The 12,093-nt window shown below is 41.2% G+C and overlaps 1 protein-coding gene across 3 annotated transcripts in view; it reads right to left on the reverse strand.

Moving 5' to 3' along the window:
• The window catches only part of TMEM154 (transmembrane protein 154), a 316,513-nt gene that overhangs the window by 212,771 nt on the left and 91,649 nt on the right, over nucleotides 1-12,093 (reverse strand). For all 3 annotated transcript variants that reach the window (XM_078676932.1, XM_078676931.1, XM_078676934.1), the window contains exon 3: nucleotides 4,664-4,691. In XM_078676932.1, the coding sequence (XP_078533058.1) occupies nucleotides 4,664-4,691 (28 nt within the window). The remainder of the gene's footprint in view (nucleotides 1-4,663; nucleotides 4,692-12,093) is intronic.

Below are 12,093 nucleotides of genomic sequence, written 5' to 3' on the forward strand. Positions count from 1 at the left end.
ACTAGAGATTATTTTTGACATAATGGGCACCCATGCAAAAATACTGGCATACTAGTGGTAATTCTTGGCATGTGGGTCACCCATGGGATATTTTCGCATACTTGAGGACATTCTTGGCATGAGAAACCCATGGCAAAATGCTGGTGCAAGCACATTGAAGGTAATACTTGGATAAAGGACAACCTGACATATGGGAGGGTAGCCCCATGACAAAATACTAGCCCTCAGGTACTGAGGTGATTTTTGACTGAAGGGTCACCCATGGTATATGAACAGCATAAATGGAAAAATTCTGGCACTGGCATATTCTATATAACTTTTTGTGTTAGGGGGAGCCCATGACAATATGTTGGCCATGGCATAAAGCAAGTATTTTTGACATATGGAGGCAACACAGCAAATTTTAGAAAAAAATAGAAAAACTTAGGAGTGTCAGTTTTTTTTGCTTAGCATGCCATAAAAAGCTTTGAATATTTGATGGCTTTTAAGCATATTTATTTGAAAATTGTACTTTAAAATTTATTTTTTGACCCCATTCTTTAAAAAACATTCTAGAAGGGAAGAAAGCCCCTAGAAGAGGCGTGGCTCGCAAACTTCATTCACTTGCTATGCTTCAGGTCAAGTATTACACTACAAAACTTTCAAAGATCAAGTCAGCATCCTAATATAGGTGGTATCTAAAATAGACATGTATCTGCGTTGTGTAGCTATATTTAAAACTCGGTTATTATGGAACTTCAGCGTTGTCAATTATTATGATGTCATCGGGGTAAAGGCCATGTGACATGGCTTCTGGAAAATTATAGGTCAAGGGCCATAGGCTGTCACTTCCTGGAATGTAATTAAGGATAAAGGGTATGTAATGTCACATCCACTACCCCAGGCTTAATGGGGAATCAATGCCTATGAGAAAATCTAGCACTTCCATCATATTTCCCACATCTTAGTCCCATTCTTTAATTGCCCCTTACCACACCTCTTATCCCTTAGCCCAGCTTCTTTGCTTAGCTCGCTCACGTTTGTTGAGTGCCTGCACTTCTTTTTCCCCAATGAAAACACTTCTTTCAACAGAAATTTGTTTAGGTTATCTATGGTTTAAAATTACTGAACATGCTTAATTCTTTGTGGCCTGTAAGTGGCAATAAATACAATGCTTTTTCCTTTGTCACACTTGGCTTGCTTAATTCATATAATTTGTTTATTTTCTGTTTTCATGTAGTTCTGATTTTGTTTTCGGTATTATGCTTATTAAAATTGTAATTATGTCTTCAGTTATTTATTTTTACATATTGTATTCATGGCATTCATGTATTTACATTATTGCAGTTAAATATTACGATCTAAACCCTTTGCTTACTGCTTCCCTTTCTGTCAATCTTCTATTTTTACTCATATTTCTCCTTTCTTGTCACTCTACATAGAACATTTGATACAACATGCCTTGTTATCTGGAAAAGCCCCACCTATCTCTTATCAAAGGTTGTGAAAAAATAAAAAGCGGTCTTATCTTTTTAGGTGTGGAGACTCCATGGCCGAAAAGATACTATTCGTAAAATATCTTTGTGAATAGCAGACAATTTAAAAATTACACAAAAGAGTAAGTTTACCATTGTAAATCAGGCCCTGCAAGCTTTCACCTCAGTATTCTGGTGATTGTCCCATCACCTAGGCAAAATTAAGCAACCACATTCTAGCGTTTCCTTGGCTTTCTTGCTTACGTATGGCACGATCTCTCCATGTGGTATATACGCTTGAATTTGATAGGGACACAGAAACATGATGCACACTTACAACCTAGGGGCATGCATAATTTAGATATAAAGCTATAGGACTGAACAGCCAATGCTTTATTGCGATTTTAAGTCTACATTGGCTGTGCATACTTCACACCCAAGACTTCTACTCTTTGCAATAAGCTCTATTGGTGTTAACAGTCCTCGAAGTCTCTCAATTAGAACTCAATAACATGGATTAATGGTGGCAACCACACTTGTTTAACACTACCTCTAAAGGGGTTGCATTAATTTAGCATTTCCAGATTTCAATTAAAACCGATACAACACCACGCAAGGAAATATTTATTTTTCAGTAGAAACTGAAAAACACTGAATTTTGCTGCTCCTTTTACTGGGTTGGCTCCTGTGGTGTCAAACAGTATACATGCAGCCGCAGTACGTTTCTATGATGAATGCTCCCACTACGACCCACTTGGGCCATGATATGCCACTTAAAATACCCATGTTCACATTTTCTATGTCCCTGTACCCCATAGGACCTATTTCCACTACTGCTTTGGGAGCATAGCTTACATTATATAGCTTCAGCTCACTGTTTGTTGCTGCATAGTGGTCAGCATGTTCACAAAGCAACGATCACCTCTATAATTACATCCCCTTTCATTAGTAGTGAGTCAGAGTTTTACTTTCTGTAAGCTCAGGTAAGAGGACTGTTGCAACAAAGATCACTGAACATATAGATGCCCCCAGAATCAAAATCCTCCCTAGGACACTGCACTCAATGCTGCTGTTCTTAGATTTGCATTGTGATTGTATTAAAAGGATCAGGGCCCCTTTTATGAAGAGGTTCACTGATCACGCACCATGGAAAGAAGCCTGTAAGCAGGTTTTGGCGAAACTGCACTGCTTTTAGTGCATACTTTAACTCTGAAAAGGTGGGTCAGTGTATAAGCTGTAGGCAGTACAATTAGTCGTTTTCTATTATGTGCTGTAGGGGTGCCATTTCAGCAAAAACATATGCATGGACCTGTTCTGAGCCTGCACAGTAATGTAGAAACAGCCCCAGTAACACCAAGTTTAACTTTTATTCCCATTGTCCCATGGCAAAAAGAAGCTTGGAACGTATGGTGCCAAAACAATACCTGACAATTGGCAACATCACCTGGGCAAAACACTGTGATCGCATCTAATGGAAACAAATTGAGCTGAGCTTGTTCTTTCCCAAAGTTGGACAATACACTATAAAAGTACACACCACACAGAATACAAAGGTAAGGTGCATTGAGCAACAGTCACAGATGCCCGGCTGGAACTAAGCCCTCGCACTGCTATCAAAAACTGCGACCTACCAACGAGCCTGGTGAAAATCAATGCTTATAGGTCCTCAAATAAGCCACAAATCCCAGACACGTGGACGAAAGATTATTTTTGTTGTGAACTGCACATGCAAATAACTCAAGGCATCCTGCATGCGTTGAACATTCTTTACCACCTTAGCTGCTTCTTCTTGCAGCAACACAGTTTTCTGTCACCAAAGTCCCTGTAGATAACAGCATGCATACAATAATTTTCTAGCAAGTTGTGCCCAGAGAGGGTAGAAATAGGCCCAGATCAAGCAGTAAAAATACATTTATTAGTCCAGTTCTTTCTTGGTCTCCTATGTTGAAACTCTTCATTCAACACATCTTTGTCATTTGTCGGAAGAACAGAGCAATGGAAAGGTGTGTACAATACCCACACTTGATCTTCCATCTGCTGCAATCAAATTGTAATGTTGTGCAAGCATATTTGGCATTCACACGTGTCCTTGAGATGGAGTGGGCCTGAACTGCGACAAAAAGGGATTTGAGTACTGGGAAATTTGACAGGCGTGGAGTAAGAGAAATATTAAAAAGTTACTTGAAAGAGCACATTCAATGGAAGGGTACAGAGAAGGCAGTTAGGAGCATGAAAGAATGTAGGAATAATTGACAACAGGAATGAATGATGGAAGAAAGGAAATGAAAGCAAATTAATTTTTAAGTACTGAAAAAACACCATACCTGTGATTATGTCAGAGTAAAAAAGAATAAACACTGAAACCCGCTGATTTATATAATTTCTGAAAACATTAGAAAACACTGAAAAATCCAACCAGAATTCACAACAAGTAGAAACTGAAAACAGGCTAACAATAGTGACTCAAAAACACATTGTACACATTAGATCACCTACCAATATACCATCAATGTAGGCATCTGTTTACTATGCTCAACTTCACTTCTAAAAAAACATGATGATATTGTTGAAGTCAATGTAGTGGATGCAATATTTTTGTTATGCCTTATACCGCATGTGATAAACGAACCACTCTTCGCCATCAAAAGGCTTCTAATTTATTCATGACTTTTCTGAACTTGCTTTGGCTGGACAAATGGATGCAGGCCGTACTTAATTTGAGCTGGTGGTTTCCGGTGCACAGCACCAACACTTAATCATCAACACTGGCGCTTTTAGACACATTGATTTATTGCGTTAGGTGATTTGCCGAGAATCACATGATTTTGAGCTGACACCAAGACGAGAACCTGGATCCCCAGTTCCCAAGTCGACAGCTTTGGCCATTATGCCACGCTCCATCCCCACTTTCATGGTTAGTAGTTGGTTCAGTTTTAGGTGTCAGTAACAGGAGAAATGGGCTGGTGCAAGCGGACCTTTTTTTTGTTTTTTTTTTACAAATTAACCACTGGATTCAGGTGTGACAATGAAGAGCGACCTTGCTCACATAGCATAATCATATTGAGCTCTGATTACTTAACTACAAGTAGTGATTGCTTTGGAGGCTATGATAAGTTCCACACCTGTGTAGTTTATATACATTGTCATTATGACCTACAAAATGCATAAAGTATTACTATGAAAAAATGAATTTGTTTGATATATTTTACCTTTTAAAATCTTCAGTTTCAGAATTTTCTGAAATACAAATATAGAAGAAATGATTACACAGGTATATTAAAACACAGAAACATGTATGAATAGTATATGGCATGTGTGCATTAGCACAAACATTGTTACATTTGTTATAGGATTCGGCTGGCAATCAGTGGTACTTTATTATTCCCTTCTGGTTTTGGTGTATTGTTATGTACACTTATGTGTATAATGACTCTCATTATAATGCCCAGTGCATACAAAATGCTTAAAGCAATTTATATTATGATTGTTTATGTTTATTTTGCTTTTAATGTGCACCAGTGCTTTAAATGGGAAAAAATAAGTGCAGGTACTCATTAAAATGCGCTAGAGGTGTAGTGAGTGGGCGGGGCTAGGGGCGGGGCTAAGGGCAGGACATGATGATACTTAACGACTTCTATAATAGTTGCAGCACACACCAAAACACATGATAAATGTGGTTATATAAACAAAGCAGGTTAACTCATTACATAAAATGAAAGAGAAATGCAATAATATGTTAACATTTACTTTTTTTTGCAATATTTGCACCTTCTTAATGCCATACTGTTAATTGCTGTTTAGCACAATACTATATATTTTTGAGCAAGTGAGTAGGAAGAAACTGAAAATACCCCCACTTCGAACCAAAGCTCTTATGGCACCAAGCAAATCATCATGACCCTCCCCATAAGATATCTCTTGTCTCTTCCATCGATCTATCCATTCATCCTTTCATCCAACCATTTACCTGCTGATGTTCACCATTTACCGTTTACATTCTGTTGTCTATTCAGTTTTTCATCCATCATTCAGTTGATTTTCACCATTCCGTCTGTCCACCCTTCATATCCAAACCTATCCATCCCTCCTTAAACCTATCCATTAATCTTTTCACTCACCCATCTCTTTATACACCTTTTCACTCACCCATCAATCCTTTCGCTCATCTATCCATCAACCCTTTCACTCCTTAATACCATCCACCCTTTCATTCCATCTACCCTTTCACTCAATCCCTCCTTTCACTCATCCATCATCCACCCTTTCATCCATCTCTACCTTTCATTCATTCATCCAATATTTAACTTATCCATCCACCCATCGTCGGCCCTTATATCCAATCATCCACACTCTTTCACCCATCCATTCACTCATCCATCCATTCATCTGCACATCCACCCTTGCTCACTCATTCACCCATCCACTCACTAACCAACCCTCCCTACTACGTTATTTATGAACCTTTGTCGCCGAGCAGACATGTACACACAAAGAGCCACCCATTTTCTTTAAAATACCTCCTGAGAGTGTCTTGATTCTTTCTCTCTCACTTTTTTCTTACAAAAAACAGGCTTACAAATGCAGGCAAACAGACAAACATAAGCAGACACACAAAAGATTTTGGTATGTTAAAAGCCATGTTATACTCTTCAGTATGGCTTTTTTAATTGCCACTGCCAGGGGATTGCCAGGATTCATGTGTTTACGCAAATGCAGAGGATGGTGTGAATGTGTTGACAGCTCATGACCAGAATGGACCCCAGAGCTGCCAAGGTTTCAGATTTCTATGTGTGACATTTTCATATTTTCATTGTAATTATGAGTGACATTTCAACGATGTGAGTGACACTTTCTCACTAGCAAAATGAGGGTATCATATAAATATTTAAAAAATTACACATTTGAGTCGAGCTGCTGTTTCAGATTGCTTATGTGTGACATTTTCATAGATTCAGTGGATTTACGAGAGTCAGGCAACAACTAGATGTGTAACATTTAGAGTGGCACATTCTTGCGAGCATAACCATGGTATGAAGTCAATGGAAGTAGACAAATATCAGAAATCGCACTCATTTGAGCAACAAGGAAGTCAAACTCGGCAGCAGGTGCTTTTGAAGCTATTATTTAATTTCAATAAAAATCAGCACCCTCCACCCCAACCTCAGCTTCAGGTGCGGCCAAACCACATGTAACAAAGGGATCTCTGTGACAAAAACAGCAACTCACTGAGCTATCCACATACAATACAATACGCCTTTTGAAGACCCATTAACCATCTACGCTACTTATTGGTCAGAGTGCGAACTGCCAGTAGAGAAAACTCTGACTTCTCGACAGCGGCAACAATAATCCCATGAGTTATCTCAGATTTAGCAAGTCTAACTGTGCTGAGAAAATAAAGGGTGCTGCTTTGTAGTGTCACTGTCAAGCAGGGATGTTAAACACTTTGCACTATTAATAAATCAGCAAAACTGCTAGTTTAGACAAAACTTAGCGCATATTCAGCACACACAGAGAACTCTAGTGTGCCCATTTGCAAGGCCCTATGCCGTGCTGGAGCCCTAATCATTTTTGTAACAAACAGTTTAAATGTCAGCAGCAGGAGAATATTAAATGATCTCTTTATTGCTGTACGAACGATCCACGAGGAGCTGCTGGCTGGCACTGCGGGGATCGCTAGCCTGTCTCTTCTTCAGAGAGTCAGACAGCGAGCCCTGATGCAGTGTCTCTGCTTGTGCCACCTGCTTCCACTATGAGACTCACGATGGCGTGGTGAGTCTGGGGCAGAAGTCGGGCTCTACTGGGCACAGCAATAACAGGAGGAGGTGAGCAGGTGATTGATTCTCAAACACCGGCTTCCTCCTTCTACTCCAGGCAGCAGGGTAATTTCATGGGTGCACTGGGGCCCGGCTGTCAGGCAGGAAATGAAACATCCTGCCACAGCATTGGCATATAAGAAGCAGACCGGCCAATGGAGGCCTTTGGAAGGTAAGCGCCTCAATGCAGAAAACAGATTAGCGCTCCAGGGGCCACTTCAATCGCATTGTCTGGGCATTAACACTCACATCAAACCGACAGGACGTGTGAGATTCCGTCGCCCTTTTGTCTGATAACATTTATGTTCAAAGTGTTACCCTGCACTGACTTACTTTTCACTTATCACTACCTGAAGTGCGGCGCTTTGAAAATCACACGCGCACACTAGCAGGTAAAATGAATCCTGACCCACCTCTTTCAAGCACAGCATGACGGCGAGCACCGGACATTATCCACAAGAGCTGTGCTGAATAGTTCAGCTGGGGCTCTGATGGGTGGGAGGGGGCTGCAGAAGCGGCGCCTCGGCTGCCAGTGACATGTCCCACTCCGGCTCAACAGCACAGCCACGAGTCTACCTTTTTATGAGTACCGGTACTCTCCTTTTGAAGAAGAGAAGTGCCGGTACTCAAAGTGATACATTTAGGAAGTGCCGGTACTCAGTACCGGTGAGTACCGGCTGCACACTGCATAACGAAATTGCTTCTATGCACAGAGGTATCAGATGGTATGTGTTGCGACATTAAATAAATACATTGCAACTGGAATATTAAGCAAACAAAGCGAGGCATAGAAACTGGAGTGAGGGACAATATATGCATGGATGCATGGGAAGCTGTGATGTGTTGATCATGGAGGAAGACTGAAGTTGTCTACATCAAGGTTTGAAGTGACATCATAGATCAGAGTGAAGCTCAAATGGACCATGACATAAATTGAAACTCTAACTTTTGCTTCTAAGTCTCACTCAAACTGGTGTTTAAGATCTTACACTCTGATAAGTACTCTACTAGATCTGTTATGTGGGCTACCTTGTGTTTTGGCAATCTTGTTTCTTCTTTTCAAACTACTGTATGAGGCTTTCTACTGCACTCTTTTCTGGTTTTGTATGTTCACATAACTTAGGGTATCCGTTTTATGGCTCAGCTCGGTGACCTCCCTAACCTAAACTTTACTAACCTTAACCTAACCTCAAAACCAGGAGATTAGTTTGGCTGTTACCACTATAGTTAATCATCCACATTTTATTCCCACCGAGTCCCCTTTTACTGGAATGCAGCATTCTGTCTGTTTAATACAGGCCCGAGTCCCACGCTAGTCCCACTGGAGAGAAGAGTAGAATAAAAAATATATATATATCTATTGAATTTTTCTACATAAATAAAGGAGCAAGCCTTAAGGGGCACCAGGCGTGCACCCATGGAATGGCACAAACATGGAGAACCAAACCACCCCCCTCCCCCAGAGAACATTCAACCAATACATTGTGAGGAATAAAGAAGAAAAAAGGGTAGAAGAGACCGTGGAGGAAGTACATACACAGATGACACATTTTCACCCATTACAAAACCTGCAGTCAAACGACTAACACATTTGGCTCTGTCCCACACCATCTCCCAGCACCTCCAAGAAGTAATACTTGATCCAGCCACACCAGACCTTATAACATTTTCGTAGGAGAACCTCTACTGGCATTTATGAGTTTTTCTGCTGCCATGTAGATATCAATACCCCGTCTCCATTCCTGGAGCGTTGGACAGCCACTCATTCCCCACTATTGGGCTACATCCACCTTTGCCAATACCAGCCCGAGGCCACAGAATAATAGTTTAGACCTGGGAAGGTCCACATCATTAGGGATCCTCAACAGGAGGAACCTTGGATCAAGTACACCCATTCTTCAAGGATAAAACTGAGTTTCCCGTTGATCGCCGCCTAGTAATCCTGAATTAATGATCATCCCCAGATCTCACCCTGCATCGCAAGCAGTTCAGGGACTCCGCCCTTCTCACACTGTGTAATCTCTATATATAGAAAAGGAAAAAAATGATTTACTCTTTGGTGTTTCATAGGCCCAAATACTGTTGGTAGTTAACATGCTGATATGCTCTGCTGTTAAACTCAGTTTATCTTACCATTTCCCATCAGATGACTTCACTCAATGTCCTAACACCTCAGGGCTGCCGGTGGGAGTACATATCCGACATAAGTAATTTCCATTTGATACAAAATCCAAAAGTATGCTGGCAACATTTTGCTGAAGATTAATAGATACAATCACATCTTGCCAGGATTACAACCAGTGTAGTCTTTACTAATCTGTAAGTGTTTAGGTTCCAGTTCTCTCTGTATTGTTCACAGAGATCTGGATGATTTTAGGTCTCAATTTATCTAAATGAAATTTGAGAAACTCCAGCCTCATTGCACATTAAGATCAAAAATGCAGTACCTTCTCATGATTCATACATTTCATTGCTCCAGGTTTGAAGGTCAAGCCTTTTACCATACATGCAATACCTCTGGAATTTGGTGCTGACTCCACTCCCATTTAAGGCAAACCTCCTGAAATAATATTCTGATGACCTGTTGTACAATCATTTTTGGAAGTTCATGGCCTTTCCCGCGCTTTCTTTATTCCTTGCTGTCGTGCCAAGAGACACATTTGAGGGGTAAATACACTCTCCAAAAAACCCAAACAGCTTAACATAAAATCATGCCACACAACCAATACTATGTATAAATATGAAGAATCTATTAATTCTAAAATGTACATACCAAGAATGTATTAATTCTAAGATGTACTGATCCATAAGTTTTGTTTCAACCAAATCTCATAGTCCATTAAAGGTGCTACTAATATTACACATTAATCTATTATGAAATTATCTAATATTTAGCTATAATCAGTATTATTATTACTACTTGGACATCCTTGCGTGGTAATAGCGTCAATACCTCGGAAATCTCCAGGTCTGGGTTGTGTGAACTCAGTCTCTATGATTTCAGCTTCTGGGCATCAATCAGAGACATTATAGGCAGCTTTACAGTTCTCCCTTACAATCCTGGGGTAAGAACATAGAAGCTCTTCTTATTTATTGATGCAATTTATGTAGCGCACAAATACCCGAAGGTGTCTCGGCCCTGAAAGACAGTAATACAGAGCAGTTGGAGTGATTTATTACTGGTTGAAGAGCCACGTTTTTACTAACTTCCAAAAAGTAAGAAGAGAAGGACTAGCCCTGATATGAAGAGGTAGGGTGTTCCACAATTTTGCCGTGGCAACTGAGAAAAATCTGTCTCCCCATGATGATTTCTTTGTACGTGGGACAGTTAGAAGTCGGGCTGAGGAGGAATGCAGTTATCTATTGGGAGTGTACCGGCATAAAGATCTTCTTAGGAACTGGGGAAATAGATTTAAACTTGGGCGTGCCTGACAGTATTCTGGCTGCTGAGTTTTGAATTAACTGCAACTTATTCAAAACTTTTTCCTGAGCATTTAAGAAAAGGCCATTGCAGTAGTCGATCTTAGATAAGATTCAGAAAAGGGGGTGGTGATGAACAGAGTGCCTGAATTAAGCAGACCACTCTTACCCAGTCCAAAGATCAGGGCTTGATCCATCACCGTTTTTTAGCTCACTGCACCATCCCAGCTCAGAACTTGGCTATATGCAAATTAGTCTGTTCCTGTCCCAGTGCATGATGGGAACAGGGCAAACCAAACTACCAAGCCAATTCTTGTACTGGGAAGGAAACAAGCTTCCGGGGACCGGTTTCTGCCATTTCAGGCGTCTTCGGCCCGGCTTGCTTGAATCCTGATGGTGCAATGAGCAAGGGACTCACATCTGAGTATACCCTTCCACGCTTATGGTGGACAAAATGATTCAGAAAAGGGGGTGGTGATGAACAGAGTGCCTGAATTAAGCAGACCACTCTTACCCAGTCCAAAGATCAGGGCTTGATCCATCACCGTTTTTTAGCTCACTGCACCATCCCAGCTCAGAACTTGGCTATATGCAAATTAGTCTGTTCCTGTCCCAGTGCATGATGGGAACAGGGCAAACCAAACTACCAAGCCAATTCTTGTACTGGGAAGGAAACAAGCTTCCGGGGACCGGTTTCTGCCATTTCAGGCGTCTTCGGCCTGGAAGCTTGTCTCCTTTCTGGTGAAGAATTGGCTTGGTAGTTTGGTCTGCCCTGTTCCCATGATGCACTGGGCCAGGGACAGACTAATTTGCATATAGCCAGGTTCTGAGCTGGGATGGGGCAGTGAGCTAAATAACGGTGATGGATCAAGCCCTGATCTTTGGACTGGGTAAGAGTGGTCTGCTTAATTCAGACACTCTGTTCATCACCACCCCCTTTTCTGAACGATCTTAGATAAGACCAGTGTGCACATAAGGGTTTTTCCTGCGCTCAAAGGAAGGAAAGGAAGACGTTTCCTTATCATTTTGAGAGTGAAAAAAGATGAAGACACCACAGGATTTGCATAGTGTGTAAATGAAAGCTTATCATCAAACATCACTCCCAAATTCCTAACCTTGGTGACAGGGAGCGGGGGGGGGGGTATCCCATCTCAGTTGGCCACCAAGTTGGGGACCAGCTGGGGACTAAACTACCGAAAGTCATTACCTCCGTTTTATCAGAGTTCAACTTCAGGCAATTGCGTGACATCCAGAGACTGTCTCGCATCCCTTCTTGAAAATTTGCTGACACTTCTACTCCGTCATTATGGACTGCCAGTACAAGTTGGGTGTCATCGGCATAGGAGGTTAACCCCATCCCATGGGTTTCGATGATCCTGGCCAAGTCCGACACATAGCTATTG

Source organism: Lissotriton helveticus, chromosome 2_1, assembly GCF_964261635.1.
Source record: "Lissotriton helveticus chromosome 2_1, aLisHel1.1, whole genome shotgun sequence".
NCBI classification, from domain to species: Eukaryota; Metazoa; Chordata; class Amphibia; order Caudata; family Salamandridae; genus Lissotriton; species Lissotriton helveticus.